Source organism: Rissa tridactyla, chromosome 12 (assembly GCF_028500815.1).
Source record: "Rissa tridactyla isolate bRisTri1 chromosome 12, bRisTri1.patW.cur.20221130, whole genome shotgun sequence".
NCBI lineage: Eukaryota > Metazoa > Chordata > Aves > Charadriiformes > Laridae > Rissa > Rissa tridactyla.
In genome coordinates, this window is record NC_071477.1 from 10,961,185 (window position 1) to 10,976,973 (window position 15,789).

At 59.5% G+C, this 15,789-nt stretch overlaps 1 protein-coding gene across 1 annotated transcript; it reads left to right on the forward strand.

Moving 5' to 3' along the window:
- Positions 1-1,367: 1,367 nt before the first annotated feature.
- On the forward strand, positions 1,368-5,192 carry R3HDML (R3H domain containing like). The gene is made up of 5 exons (XM_054218650.1): positions 1,368-1,628; positions 2,983-3,101; positions 3,591-3,723; positions 4,837-4,952; positions 5,060-5,192. The coding sequence occupies exons 1-5, from the start codon at positions 1,368-1,370 to the stop codon at positions 5,190-5,192; spliced, it is 762 nt and encodes a 253-aa protein (XP_054074625.1).
- Positions 5,193-15,789: the final 10,597 nt, after the last annotated feature.

Genomic DNA, 15,789 nt, shown 5'->3' on the forward strand with positions numbered 1-15,789 from the left:
ACCCAGCAAGCGCCTTCATTTCTAACAGGGAGAGCTGCTGGCCCGGGGGACATGCAGCTCTGTGAGGGACATCCCCTCCCAGCCACTCCTGGCAAGGGACATCTCTGCCATCTGCTCAGCTCACACCAAAGCAGGAGGACCCCGTGTCTCCCGGTGAGCACCAGCCCCACTGCCACCTTCCTGGGGCAAAACCCCCTCCGCATCCCTCGCCAACCTGGATCCACTTCCCTATCCACCGTTCCCAGCGAGACCCCAGCTTGGGGGGGATGAACAGGGACGAGACGATTCTGGGAATCTCTCCCCGTAGGCAGCTGGAAACCCCATCATCCAGCAGCCGAGCAGCAGCCCCCCCCTGCCCGCTGGAGGAGCGCTGGGGGCTCTGCTGGCTTCCCCCCGCCGGCACCGCGCGTGGCTCGGCATGCTGCGTGCGCGCCCCTGCGCGCGGATGCATCCACCAGCCTATAAATCTCCAAGCAGGGCTCCTTCCAAACTTCAGGACATTCCTCGGGGGAAGAGTTAAGATGCAGCTTTTGCGTCAGATGCGGCGGCGGGCTGCCCGGCGGGACTAGGCTAAACCTCTCCCCCGCATCTGCCCCAGCAGGTTGTTTGCAAAGGTCAATCCCACCGGCTGCCGCCGCCGCCGGGCTCGGCTGCTCTTGGCTCAGTCCTCAAGGTACGTAGTGGGGGGAACATCCTCCCCGCTGCTCCGGGGAAGGGCTGGCAGGGATGTTCGGAGGTGCGTCGGCTGACAGATGAGGAGATGTTCCAGCATTTTTCTCTCTCTTTTTTTAATTATTCTGGTTTTATGGTGGTTTATTTTTCTTTCTCTGAGATAAAGAGTCGTTAGGATTTCTTGTTGATGCTTTTAAAAGTCTATGAGATTTCCTTTTGTGCTGGGGATTTACTCAACACACCAAACGCCTGGGAAGTCAGAGGGCAGGCGGCTGCAGCGAATGTCTCAGCATGCTCCTGATTAGCAGCTGCCTGGCAGGTACGTGCGATAAGTGAAAAAACGGGGGAGATTTTGTACTGATTTTGGTGCTGGGTTTTTTTTTAAAGAAACAACAAGAAAACCGATTCGCCTGCCATCTCTCTGCCAGTCCCAGGGAATTTGCTGTGATAAAGGAAGTTATCAAAGAGATTAATTTTAAAAATTTAATTTGAAAAGGACGCACAAAAAAAGAAAATTTATCTCCGTCTTATTTTGGGAAGTGGTGTTTGCATGTGAAGCGCAAACCTGAGCGGTGCCTGTGTTGTTTCCCTCCTAGATCCACGTGCCGGCAGCAGCGACTGGCGATCCGCCTTGTCCTCGCTTAACTCCGTGCGGGAGCGGAAAGCCAGCAGCCGATCCCGCTGGCCGGGCGAGCATGGCCGTGCTCCACTTGCACCTGTACCTCACCGCCTTGGGCTTCTGGATGACACAGCAGTCCAGCTCCTTCCTGCTGCCCAACGCCACCGAGCTGCTGTCCCCCCCTGGGGGCAGAGCCACGGACCTGCTGTGGGGCGTGGGGGTCCCCCGGAGCCGTCGGAAGCGATATCTCTCCCCCCGCGACATGAGCGTGATTTTGGACTACCACAACCAAGTGCGGGCACAGGTGTCCCCTCCCGCCGCCAACATGGAGTATATGGTGAGTCGGGCTCCGGCGGGGTGTTTGGGGGTCCACAGCTCTTGGCTGCTGCCGTGGGGTCGAGGGGCTCGCCCGTGATGTGGGCACCCAACCTGGGGGGGACAGGGCACGCACATGGGGATGTCAGGGTGCTGCCCCGGGTTCGCAGATGGATGCCGGTCGCAGGGGACGTTTCGCATCCCTGGTGCAGGGCAGACCCATGCAGCCCCTGAGCACAAGGGATGGAGTCCCAACAGGGTGGTGTTTCCACCCGGTGCCACCTCTGGTCCTGTGCCTGGGATGCCTGGGAGCTTGCTGGCTGCAGGATGGCGGGGTCCGTCCAGTTGAGGTGCAGAGGTAGCATTAGGGGAAGGGAGGTGGTTACAAGCATGAAAAGTGCAGGTCCCAAACCAAAACCCAGGTGGCCAGGAGGGACGGCGTGATCCCAAGCTCCAGGGTCCCTTGGGAGCTGGTGCAGGAGTGTACCCAGGGATGCCAGCCCCGGGGAAAAGAAATGTGCAGAAGTGAGATGGAGAGGGACTGAGCAGCCTCACCAGGTTGGGCACCTCCTCCGGACGAGGGCCACCCTGGGCAGAGCCTTCCCCAGGTTGTCACCACCCTGCTTGGAGCTCCTAAGCTCCAGCCCTGAAGGGAGGAGAGATGGGGAGCCACCAGGAGGAGGGATTTCAGCCGGCACAGAGTGGGACCCTTGGCGCAGGAGGTGCCATGTGCTGCTCTGCTCCCAGGGAGAGGACCGGAGCTCTGATGGAGCAGCTGGGTGGTCCCTGGATGTGGGTTTGGGAGACACAGGCGGCAGCTCGGCTTGTTGGGTACCACAGCAGGTCAGATGTGCCTGGGAGCATCCTGCGTTGCTTCTTGCTCGGCCTAAATTCCTGCCTTCCTAAATAACTCTCTCAGGCGTCTCCCCAAGGCAGCTCAGGATGGGTGAGGAACCTTTAAATAATGCATGAAGGAACCAGCTGTCCTCACCAGTTACTCTGTGGCCAGGGCTGCGGTGGAGGGCTGGGATGGCTGTGGGTTTTCCCCCTGGATTCCGCTCCACCTTCTGCAGAAGGAGCTCATTCCTGGAGGGAAATGCACACACAGGGCTTGCACTGCTTCAGGGCACCCGTGCTCTGCCTGGGCAGTGGGCGCTCTCCGTGCCCAGGAGCTGTGGTGGGCAGCTGGGGCGGTTCATCGCTCCTGGACGCGCTGCCCTGCTTCCTGCAGGCTTTTCCCAGCCCGATGTGTGAGCCGTATTTTTTGGACACCCATGGGTGCTCAGAAACACCCCCTGAAGCCCACAGGAGTGGGTTTCTGCTCTCCTCTGGGCACCCAAAATCCCTGCCTGCCCTTTTCCTTTCCTCCTGGCCAGGTGTGGGATGAGCGGCTGGCCAGGGCGGCAGAGGCGTGGGCTGCGCGCTGCCTGTGGGACCACGGCCCCCCCCAGCTGATGAAATACGTGGGGCAGAACCTCTCCATCCACTCGGGCAGGTGAGTGTTCCTGGGGACCCCCCACAGCCCACAATGCTGGAAGAGGAGGAAGAGGAGCAGCAGCCCCTTGGTTGAGGAGCAGAGAGGTTCTGAGCTGGGGTTGCGGAGGACTGGGATACAACCAAGAGGCACATCAACTCCCCCGGGAGAGGAGGGTCCAGCTCTCGCAAGAGGGTAGATGTGGGAAACCAGAGGTGCCTGCTGCTCGGCTGGGGAGTATGGCATTATTTCCCTCTCGGCCGAGCACACGGACCAGGGAGATGTGGGTCCTGGATCTCCACCATCCGGCTGAATGCTCAGGTGCCTCCAGCAAGGGCCAGGTCTTCTGGCCTTCGGTATGAGTGGACTTGACAGAAGGACATCATTGCCCCCGCTCCATCCCACTTCTCTCCCCTATTCCCTCTACGTGGAGACTTTCTTCCCCTCCTCTCCCTCACCCATGACCTCCGAGGTGGAGAGGCTCCACCTTACGCAGGGCACCTTTTGCAGGTACCGCTCTGTCGTGGACATGGTGAAATCATGGCACCAGGAGAAGCAGCACTACTCCTTCCCCCACCCCCGCGAGTGCAACCCCCGCTGCCCCTCCAAATGCAGCGGCTCTGTCTGCAGCCACTACACGCAGGTGAGCACCGAAGCCCCCCACGGCCCCCCCACGGCCCCCCCACAGCCCCCCAGGACCTCACTGCAAACCAGGGGGCAGCCCAGAGTGCCTTGGGCTGCTGCTGTGCAGGGAGCAGCCCTTCTCCCAGCAGCAGCTGGGATCCGGGATCAAATCCTGGCAGCTGCCTGCTCCCGATCAGGCAGCAGGGCTGGCAGCAGGCAGCGCGCCTGCCGGAGGGGTGCAGGCAGCCTCTGGCGATGCCCTCCCACCCTGGGTCCCTGCGGGAACTGGGCTGCTTGCATGGAAGTCCCAGGGGCTCACAGCCTGCTCAAGTGCAGCTGGGACCTTCTGGCCAGTTGGCTGGGACGTTTTCATTCTTTTTAAGGTTTTTTCCCTGCTTTGGCCTTTTTATTACCCCACTGGCATCTCAAAGGTAGTGAGGAGAAAAAAAAAAGCGCCTTTGTGCTTTTGCTGAGCGTGAGTCCTCTCCTGTGTGATGGAGAGGCTTTATAGCACCCAGCCATGTCCGGCTCCCTGGGAATGTCCTCCGGCACATTCGCCGGCAGCCTGGCTGGCACAAGCTGGAAAACCTCCCTCTGCTCCCCTGCTCGGTGGCGAAGCAGTGCCAGCCCCTAGTTACCTCCCCTGCACGGCTCCAGCCTTTACCCGAGCATCTGCATCCCTGTGCGGTTCGTCCATGGAGATGCTCCGGGTTGCAAGTAGGCAAGATGACGCATTTTTTTTAAGGAAGAAATTCAGCCTAGAGAGGCTTTAGGAGGAGCTTCTGCTTCTGTTTCACCTCGCTGTGTGCAGGGTAAGCTACCGGTGAGGTTTGGGAACTAATTTGGGTAAATAGGAGAAGTGACCCAGACTCTGCTGCTCATTTAAGTGAGCGTGGCAGGGCAGCCCCTTGCAGGGCAGCACAGGCTTCAGGCAAAAGACGGGCAGTGAGAAATCACCCCCTGGTGATGAAACACTGCCCGTGGTGGGCACAGCATCCAGCCTGAGAAGTGTGGGCAGGCGGGATGCCATCCCCTGGTGGGAGGCAGCCCTGCGCTGGGGTCCCGGGGTGGCCGGAGGTGGGACCCCTGGGCGGGCGGTCACCGACAGTGCCTGTTCTCTGTCCCGGCGCAGATGGTGTGGGCATCCTCCAGCCGCCTGGGCTGCGCCCTCAGCACCTGCGCCAACGTGCAGGTGTGGGGCAGCACGTGGCGGCACGCCATCCTCCTCGTCTGCAACTACGCCATCAAGTAAGTGCATGGAGGGAAGGCTCCCACCCCGTGCCATCCTCCCTCCTCGCTCCGGTGCTGGCGGCGAGGTGATGGCGCTCAGAGGTGATGCCCTCCTCTCTTTTTAGGGGCAACTGGCTGGGAGAAGCGCCATACAAAGTGGGGCGGCCCTGCTCAGCCTGCCCCCCCACCTACGGCGGGGGCTGCTCCAACAACATGTGCTTCACTGGACTCAAATCCAACCAAGTCAGCTGGTTCTAGGGCTGCAGCCCTGCGAGGAAGCCCCCGCCAGTGGGGATGGGGTGAACCAGAATTATTTATAACACTGACCCCCCCAGCAGCCCGGCAGTCCACCCTGCTTCATCCCTAGTGCCGCGTAGGAAACTGCTTTTTTAACACCCCTCTCTGGCAGCGCTCGCATTGTCCGGCTGCTTCCCACTTTGGGGGGAATAGGGATGGTTCAGGTCCCTATTTAATGAAATAGGGACGGTTTGGGGGTGTGCGGAGGGAGCGGGGCTGGCTGGCATGGTCCCTGCTCTGCGGGCTCGGGGGGCTTTCCCCACTGCCCCTCACCTGTGCTAAGGCACAGGCTGGTGTAAGCGAACACCAAGACGTTCCCCTCGTGGCAAGTGGCTGGAGGAGCAGTGGGGAGCTCCGAGCGTGCCCCCTGCTTCACGGCAGCCCCTCCGGCCAGAGGGCCCCCGTCTCCGAGCCCCCCAATAAAGCAGCCTGGAGACCCCCGTGCTCGTGTCCGTCCTCCCTCACTCGCAGCCTGGAGCCTCGGGGTAACACCGAGCCGGTGCCTTTGCTCTGGTTTTGGGGGTAACCAGCGAAGGGGTGCAGAAGCCCCCGGCAAGGCCATGGGCCACAGCTGCAGGAGATGCCCGGGTGCTTTGCTCCATCGTGTGGGAGAAGCCAGCACTGCCGGGACACCCGGTGATGATGACGTTGGAGACCCATGAGCACCCTGTCCCCCCCAGGCTGCCCCACACCACCCCACTGCCCTGCCTCACCCCCAGTGCTACTGAGGACCCCGTTATCCACTCCCTCTCCCTTTCCAGGACCTCTCAGCACTCAGCAAACTAGGGGGTCCTCACATTCCCAGCCTTGGGTCTGAGCCTCTGGCTGCAGATTCCTGCGCCGCAGCCCACCGCACCCCGGCAGCCCCCTCCCCGCTCACCCCCACCCCGCTGCACGCTCCCTTGGGATGTATTTTCCCATCCAGAGGAGCAGATAGCCCTAATTTTGTCCCCTGGGGGATGCAGTGTTTTGATAGCCGGGGTGCTGGGGGTCCCGGGACTGGCAGGGACCCCTCGGTGCCTTCTCCAGCCCAGACCTTTCCTGAGATGTACAGGAGGCCCTACGCTGCCGGCCGATCACTTATTCAGCTCCAGCTCTGGATCCCCAAGTATTTGGCATCATCTCAGCAACACACAGCCCTGCTTGCCTGAGCGCAGCCCCCCGGGAGCAGGGGCTGCTCCTGCCATGGAGCCACCAGGGGCAGAGAGGCTTTGCCTCAAGGTCCAGAACTGTAGCTGCACACTCTGGACCATCAGGTCCCTGGGGCCTCACGTGGGTGCTGCAGTCCAGGAGGGAGAACAGATGTCCATGAGTGGCCACGGAATCTTGTGGGTCCCTCTGATTTGAGGAGGAGCTGCAAACGCCCTGTGCCCTGGCCCCGTGTTCAGGGTACCGCCCTGCATCCCACTGCAGCATCCCTACGGCTCCCCATCCCCAAGTGACCCCTCCGGTTTTGCATGCGGGGGACAAGCCCTGACCCATGGCCGGGGTGTTTTGCCCCTTGTGCCTCAGCTGGGCTCTGCTCTGCCTGTGCCAGCGTGTGCTAGCCCCCCTGGCTCATCCCATAGCCCTTTGCCCACTGGCAGGCTCAGCCCCTTGCCCACTGGCAGGCTCAGCCCTGGTTTTCCCATCGCGGGTGGGCGATGGCACAAAAACTGGCAGCACTTGGGGCGTTGCAGGGCTGGATCTGTCCCCCCCCCTTCCCCCTGTGGCCGGGGGTGAACCCCAGCCCGGCGGCTGCCCTGGCCTTGACACCGAGTGGAAACGGGAGCCCCAAAAGAGTCCAGTAAAAGCCGTGTTTGAGTTTCTAGCTTGGCAGCAGTTACTATAGCTACAGCAACGGCACCTTGCAGATTGGTTTCCATAAGAGCTTGGTTACTATTTAACATCTCCACCCACATTAGCCCTGATTAAGCGAATCAATAAGATAACAGGAGAGGCAGGTTTCCTTGCCCTGCCTCTCGCGCTCCCTCCTGCCTTCACCTAGTTCCTCAGTGAAAGACATTTTTATTTATTTATTTAGATTTCTTTTTATTCCTCCACTTCCTCTGGTTTTCGCCCCAAGTCCCCATAGCAGTAGCCGGCGAGACATGGTCAATGTAAGCACCCAGCTAAGCGCTAAGATGGAGGCTCCATATGGTGAGTACAGCGTTCCCATCGCCCGCGCTGCCGCCCCGGCGTCGCTCGCGGGAAGCGGGGTTGGGAGCGGGCAGAGCCCCCGGCCCCACATCCTGGCCCCACCGCGCTGCCCGGCCCCTGCCGGCTCAGGCACCTGCAAAGGCATGAAGGCAGAAAAAAGGGTCCTTGATTATTTTTTTATATGATCTATATATACATATATATATATATATATTTTCTCACTTTCGCTCTGCTCGGCTGGAAGAAGAAGGCACGTGGCTGAGGTCCGACCCGCTGGCAGAGGGGCTGCTGCAGGGTTCGCAGAGAAGTGGAAGCAGTGTAGGAAGGAGGTGACGTGCTGCCTTAGGACGCGCAGCCAGCTCCCATGCAAAGGCTGCGGGCGGGCGGCCGGTGGCACACCTGGGCTGCGGGAGCGGGCACAGCTCCGCCAGCGCCGCTGCTCTCGCCCGGGGCCGGGCTGGTGGTAACGCCGGGCAGGTTTCCCAGCAGGGAGTGGAGTGCCCGGACAAACGGCATCCTCCGGTCCCTGCGGTGCAGAGCATCGGGTGGGATGCCGCTGCCCGGGGCGTCCCAGCCGCAGGGAGATGCCCGCCAGGCCTGTGCCCAGGCTGCCTGGGTGGCACAGCGGGTAGAAGCCCCGGACAGCCCTGTGCCACAGCTCTCCTTGGCTGTGCCGGCCGCCAACTGCCAACAAACGTACATGGGCACCAGGGGACAGGTCCCCTGGCCTGGGGCTGCCATCAGCCCATCGTTACTCGCGGGATGGGTCCAACTGTGCTGCAGCTTCCTTGGTCCCATGTGATCTGGGAACCCCAGTTCCCTGGGCATGGCCAGGGTGAGGAGTGAGGCCTCAGCAGAGGAGTTCTCACAGTTACAAGGTTCTCCAGCCCATCCCTGTGGCTCTCCATCACTCTCCATAGCTCTCTATCACTTCCTTGTGGCTCTCTGTCACTCTCCATGGCTCTCCATCACTTCTCCTGGCTCTCCATCACACCCTGTAGCTCTTCATCAGATACCATGGCTCTCCATCATGCTGCCTTGCTTCTCCTCACTGTATTTTTCACATCTTGCTCCGCTTCCCTTTTACCGCATCCCACCCATGAGCACACCCAGCCCCACCAGCCATTGCATGTGCTGCAGCCAGGTCCCAGAGGGTTTGTGGAGCTCCCAGGCCCCTGTTCTGGGTGGTGGCTTCTCTTGCTCCAGGCCTGCATCCTCCCACGGGTACCACCTCCAGCCATAACCCTTCCCTGTGCTGGGCATCCATGCTGCAGCGAGGTCCCATGCCACTTTGCCCCAGCCCCCAGCACTTCAGTACTCTCCAGTTCACTTGATTTTTTGGCCCCACAGTGAGCCACGGCCAGATGCGGGGCTCATCCGCATTTTGGTGGGTCCACGGTCCATTGCGATGGAAACATACAGGTGTTGCATAGGACCTGCAATAGTGTTGCTGGGCCGCGCTGGAGTAGGGAGCTACAGTCAAACAGTTATGAAATGCTGAGTTTTACCCATTTTTAGCGGGTCACCCATTTGTCCGTCCCAGGCCCACAGCAGCCGGGGCTCTGGAGGAGCTCCCATCACCTCTGAGCCGCAGGAGCCAGCAGCAGGACAGGGCCTTGCATAAAGCCAGGCTCACAAAAACGCCGAGTTTTTGGTCTGTTCAGTGCAGGCTGTGGTTTTGTGTCCAGCTGGTGCTGCTCAGACGATGTGCAAGGAGCCACGCGATGAAGGCTGCTCGTGGGCGGGTAGAAGGAAGGCTTGATGCCTCTGCGACGTACAGAGGGTAGGGTCCCGGAGCGAGGACACCCCTGCGGGCTGGCCCAGCAGAAGCAGGTGCTGAGCATCCTCCAGGCTGACGCCCCAAGGCAGGCGTTGTGCAGGAAGGGACGCCTCTCCCTCTCTGCTGCTGCGGGGGACGTGGCTCCTGACCCACCGAGCTCGCAGGGACTGACTTGTGCCTCATCTGCAGGAGAAGGGGAGGCTCAAGTGACGATCCCATCAGTCTGGGGGACATGGCAGTGCCGGGTGGCTGGGTCTGGGTGTCCCCAAATCCAGGGTGCCTGTGTCCTGCTTTGCCCCGGGGAGCAAAGCCAGCCTCATTTCTGCAGCGAGCAACAGCCTTTGCCTGACAGATGCAACGCAAGGAGCTGAACAAGCTCTTTAATCACTTACAATTAAGTTATTCTGCCCACTTGCAGCTGGCTCTAATGCGAGCAGCCGCTTGCCAGCCCTGGCACACCGGTGACCTTAAACACAGGCAGGCAAACATTTCTGCCATTAATTTTCTCCTGTTTTTTTCTTTTTTTAATCATGATTTTCTCCTAATTTTTCAGCCTGAGGGTCAGTGACTGAGCCGTGGGCCAAGCCGGGGCAGAGGCAAGCAGAATCACTGCACATCCCACCCGCGGCCACTCTCCCCATCTGCTTCTGTGGCCAAACAAAGGCTCCCTCTGGCCAGCACCCGCTGCCGGCCAGCCTGCCGCGGGAACGGGCTGCCGAGCGTGGGGCCTGGCAAGGGGGGAGGGAGAAAAATAAGATGAATAAAAAAAAGCGAGATGGAGCTCCCAGAGCAAAGCAAGAGGAAACTCAGAGTGTTGGCAGAAGGAGGGGAGTCCTCATAAATAGAACAGGTGAAAAAGTTATCCAAATAGAGGCGAGGAAGGGCTGGCGGGGATGGGGGACTGGGCAGCGTCTGGCTTCTCCAGCAGCCTGCAGCGCCGTGGGGATGGGATGGGATGGGGATGGGCTGACGGCAGGGTGGGCACAGCAGCCGGGATGCGCCATGGGGCAGAGAGAAAAGTGGTGGCCAAACCCGCCCCAGGGTCACCGGGAAGTTTATTCCCTTGGAAAGCAACAGGGGTGCTCCACGCAGTGGTGTCAGTGCTGAGCCCAGCCGTGCCCACCAGCATTGCCCGCGTGGCCAGCTGGGACGGGCCACTCCAGCGGGCATCGCACTGGCATTGCCGGTGCTCAGCCAGTGGGTGCACATCAGGCTCCACCAGATGAGCCTTCAGCCTTGGTGGGGGTGATACAGTTATTTTCAGTTTCCCTTGATCGACAGAAAGATTTTCTTGTTTTTCCATCTCCCCATCTATCTCAGAGGCTTCAGCATTTCAGCATCCATTTGAAGCCTGGGCTAGATTCCAAGGGGAAAGACGGGTGCCAGCACTCGGCCTCGGGATGGTGAGCAGCTCCATCCCGCTCTTTGCAGCAGCAGCAAGAGCACAGAGTGGGGTGTCCCCCCCACTGCAGCTACTGCAGCCCTCCCCATCCACCCTCACCCCCAAAGGCCGCTGGCATTCTCCCTAAACCATACCTTGGGGGGCACTTATTTCCCTCCCATCAGACCTGTGCCTTGGTTAAAGGACTTGGAGGATGCCCTGCTGGGCGGTGACAAAGGTGGCCTGTCCCCAACACCCTGTGGGGTCCCTGGGCGAGAAGGGAGTGATGCCACAGCTCCTGGAGTGCCGTGGGGCTGGGGGCAGGTTCAGCATCCTCACCTGCACCCGCTGAGGATGGGCTGTGAGCTGGAAAGGGCTCCTCTGGGTGTGCTGGTGCAAAATCCCCGCAGGAGGCTGCAAACGGGTATGTGAGAGGGTAGGGGATGGAGAGGGGGCAAGGAGACAGGCCCCTCCCAGGCAGCGAGGAGGCGACAAGCCCCCAGCTCCATCTTTATCCTCCTGATGAAACTTGGGCACAATCCAGGCAATTACGCTCAATCCCAGCACAGGCAGCACCGCTCCTTCGTATTTCAGGTGCAGCTCTTGGAGCCGGGGATTCCCAGGGCCGGTGGTTACAGCAGGGGCTGGCGCATGATCGGGGCCGGCTCCATAAAGCAGCTTTGGAAATGCGCTGAAAAATGCAAGACGTCAGAGCTGCTCAGGCTTTTTGGTCAGATGTGGTGAATAGTTTCAGCTGAAGAACATAAAAGGGGGCAGAATTTCTAAGTATTTTTATTTTTCACTGCAAAGCAATTATTTTTCATTGCCAAATGGGTCTAATTTTTTATAGCTTTCCCCTAGATACGGCCCAAACTGAGCTTTCCCCCCTCGATTTTTCATGTCAGCTGCTATTTAATTCCTCTGATTACTCCTTGGGCTCTGTGTCCGTGGCCCGGAGGCTGTCGGGATGGGTGGGTGTTAGGACCGTCCCCGTCAGTTGTTGGGGGTGGCTGGGTCAGCACTTACCGGTGCAAGAAACAGCTGAGCAGGGTCTTGCTGCACCCAGGAATAAGCACTGGTATTTAGATGCGGTGAAAAGGGACAATCACTGCTTTAACTGCTGTGGCCTGGTCCCGAGTGCTGTTTGCTGGTGCTTGGTGGAGGGAAGAGCCCCGGGCAAGAGCTTGGGATGCTCCCCATGGCGCGGGGGGCCGCAGGGATGCTGCTCGGGTGTTGCAGGGCGGCTGTGCTTCCCCGCAGGGCTGCAACTTCGCCGCGCCGGGGCGGCCGCCTCACCCCTGCCGCTCGTCTGGCCAGCAGCACACCCTCACCTCCGGCTGCGCTGGAAAACCCGAAGGGATTTTTATACGGGGGAGTGAGCACAGAGGGCTGCTCTCAGCTGGCAGCGAGCTCCAGCGCTGGGAGGCGAGCAGCGCGAGGCTGGGGAAGGCTTGAGGAGCGCCCAAGAGCTATTTTGAGCTCCGCAGGGCAGGGGTAGGTCTGCAAGTCAGACGTGCGCGGTTATTCTTCCGCCGACATTTCTTAAACGGCACTAAAAACCAATTTTCTTTAAAGTGAGTGCAAGGGGTGGTGAGTGGTGGTGGTGGTCCGGCAGACAGCAAGCTCTGGACAATTTTCCTTTAAATACAACAATATTTGCAGCAGGGCCAAGGCCAGTGCAGGGGACAAGGCAGCACACATGGCAGAGCCAAGGGGTATGGCAGGCAGGGGACACACCTGCAAGTGTCACTGACAGTGGGCTTGGGGTTAGAAGGGGGCAAAGACTGCAAAAAAAGGTCTGCGACTGTTTGTGTTCAGGTTCCTTCTCTGTTTGCTTTCCTCAAATATTCAAGCAAACAAGGTTTCTGGCAGAAATCTTTGTGGAAACGGCAAATGTTGCAGAATTTTCATGGAAGGCAAGTTCCAAGGTAGTGTCTGTATCGTGGAGCCAGGGCTGACAGCTCTGCTCGCCTGCGCTGGGCACAGGCACCACATTCCCACCGGGGCCTCCGAGCTAAGCCAGGTCCCAGAAGCAATCACTCCCAGGAACGGCTCCTGCCCAAGCTTCAGTCTGAGCACCAACAGCAACTATCCATCAAATCCCTTCAGGAAGTACATGCCTCAAAACATAATGCCGTGCTCTGGATAACGCACCGAACGTGCGAGAGGAGCAGCTCCGTGCAGAGTGAGAGGCTCATGGAAAGGCACCAGCAGACGGGAAGCAGATGGATCCTGGCTCCAAAACGCTGGGGGTCTGCATGGCTGAACCAGACTTTCTGTCCCAAAATGCTCCAGCCATTGGAGAGACTCTGCCTGTGGCCCTGTGGTACTAGGAGCTCCGGTTGCTGAGAGGCAGATGGGGACCATCACTGTGGGCTCAAGCCCTCTGAGATGCCAGCACCAAGATGTCCCTGCAGGCTCAGCTGGTGCTGGCATCTCCCACTGGGAAGAGGACTAGAGATGGGGAATGAGTAATATCATGCGCCACCTGCTGTGTGTCACCATGATCTCCTCTGTGATGATGCCCTGGGAGCTCTAGCACCTTCTCCCTCTCTGGGAGAGGGACCCTACCCATGGCTTTGCCCATCCACCCTCAAACTCATCCATCAGGATGGGTGGCTCAGCTCCTGCCACCAAGTATGGGGCACCCGATCCCACCAACGTTGGACCAGCAGGCACCTTTCACTTGCCTCTGCACCAGAAACCTGTCCTGGCCATGGGTGTGTGTGAGATTTTATAGGAGATAACTCCTGGGAAAGTGGGAAACACGGGGAGAGCCATACACTCAGCTTCCTGGCATGGCCCAACGTTCTGGTTAAGAGAGCCAATGTCAACAGATAGACCTGAAGGAAGGAGCAAAACCAAATACATGGGCACTTCTCAGAACAAGAGCTGTAAAACCTGCGCAAACCTGAACAAGTGCCACAACACGCTTTTATGCAGTCAGAATCAATAGTCGAGCCCACTCGATGTGTTTGCCGACACATAAACGACAGCCACCGCGCTGCGTTTATGGCCCAGCACCGTTCTATGGCCCAGCACCGTTCGTGGAGGCTGCAGAGCCCAGCTCCTCCCGACCCGCTTGTCCACTTCTCTCCCCCTCTGTTCATAGGGGAGGCTTGTCATTTTGTCCCCAAAGCCTTGACACCCTATGATAAAAGCTGCTGCTGCTCCTCATCTCCAGCGTGCCAGCCTGCCCACCGCTTCCAGCCGACCAGACAAGTCCTGCATCCCACCCATCATGTCCATCAGGATGGCAGGCTCCACCCCCCCCACCACCCCCGGTGAAAAGCAACAGCCCAGCCCGGGAAGAGGATTCACTGGTGCCAATGTCGCCCAAGGAAATTTGGCTACAGACTGCGAGGCTGGGCAGGGTGTCAGGTTAATGGACAGGGCAACACTGCGGGGCTCAGTGGAAGGCAGAAAAGAGCAACCACCCCATGGAAAAAAACCAACTTGCTGCGTTGTGGGTCCCCATCCAGCAAGTTGTGTGGCCTCTTGTTGGCAGTCGCCACCTCTCGTGAGCAGGATCAGGTCATGCTCTGAGGACGGGCAGGCTCACCCTGGTCAAGATGCCGCAGCAGGGAGGAGCAGAGAAGGCACTGATGGGTGCCTGGGGGATCCAGCCCACGCAGAGAGTCTGGCGCTGGCACGGCAAAGGTGGCACCGGGAAATGAAGGGCGGGATAAGGAGGCAGGAGTGGCAAGCAGCCGGGCTTCAGACCCACAGCCCTGGCTGCTCCCCTGCCCAGAGTCTGCTGCCTTCAAGGACTAAATGGTGGTGGGATGGAGGTGGTGGCTTTGCTACCGCATGGACACCCTGGTGGAAGCAGAGCCGGGTGCTGCCATGGCTCATCCATGGGTGTGTGACCGGGGACTGCCACCGACTGGGAGAAACCTCTGTTGACCTGGGTGTGTTTCCCTGTTACAGGCGTTAAAGCCAATGAGGAAACAGAGTGGTGAAGGGATGTGTCATGGGGTTATGCCCAGTTCAGAGCCAGTCCTGTCCTTGATGCTTCTCCTGGCCCTGCCTGGTCACACTGGGCATCTACCCCCGCCACCAGCACAGCCCTTCCAGGGCACGGAGCAGAGGTACGGACCAGCTGGGTCATTTCCCACCCCTGATCCATCAGGAGCCTTCTGAAAGCTGCTGGCAGCCCTGTGTGCTCCAAACTAATTCGTATGAACGCCAGCAGCGCGGGCTGGGAGCGGAGACTCACGGAGACAGGACGGGAACTGTTTCGGAATGGTTTTGCTCCATTAGACTCGTGCCTTCGAGACAGGGCTTGGGGTCCGACATCTCTGGAGGGCAGGAACGAACTCTCTACTCCTTGGCACAACGAAAGCAGAGGCGAACTTGGCAGGAGGAAAGCCATCCAAGGAGGAAGGAAAGTGCAGGAAAATGGGTGTTTCAGATGGGCTTGGCCCTGCAGGCAGTTCCTCCAGGCACAGAGGCTGAGCACAGCCACACTCACTCCCCGCCCTGGTCGGGATCACGGCCGTGCAGCGCGGGGCTGCATTGCAAAGGTGTCCTGTTCTCCCTTACAGCATTGAATTCATTGCTCCGGGCCTGTGAAAACCCAGGGAAGTGTCACTCTAATCCCTCACTGAATTTCCCTCCTCCTGGCTAAGCACGGCCACACACGCCAGCACATCACTCCCTGCACAGGAGAAAAATCTTGGTGTTCAGTGGCCTCTGTGCTCCCCTCTGGACCGGGGCCAAATGAGTCGACATGAGAATGTCACAGCAGCTTCATCTCCCCCAAAAAAAAGCAGAGAGTGCTTTGGTGGCAGAGAGGGTTTTTTTGTGGCCTGGCAGTTGCAAAATCCCTTTTCTTCCTGCTGGGCTTGCCTGCAAGGCACTACCCGAAATCTCGGGCTCTCTGGGACGTGGAGGCTCCTGGATTCCCCATTGACAGCACCAATGTGCACAATCGATTAAGAAATCTCAATCCTGAGAGTTTTCCAGGTCCCAGTTTCCCTGGGAGAGGAGGGCATTGGCACAGAGCAGGCAGGTGCCTGGGGAGCCACCGGCAGGCTCCAGCAGCGATGCCCCAGGGTGGTTTGAACCATTGGAGATGCTCTGCGGGCTCTGCAGGGGACAAAGCCCAGGGCTGCCCAAAGATGGGGAGCACCACGTGTGCCGCTCCCCCCTGCTACCCTGCTCCGTCCTCGCTTCTCCCGGCCCTGCATGTCGTGATGGCAGCTGGGAGGGGAGACAAAGGTTGTTTCTCAAGGATATGGTGTTCTGGGTATTTA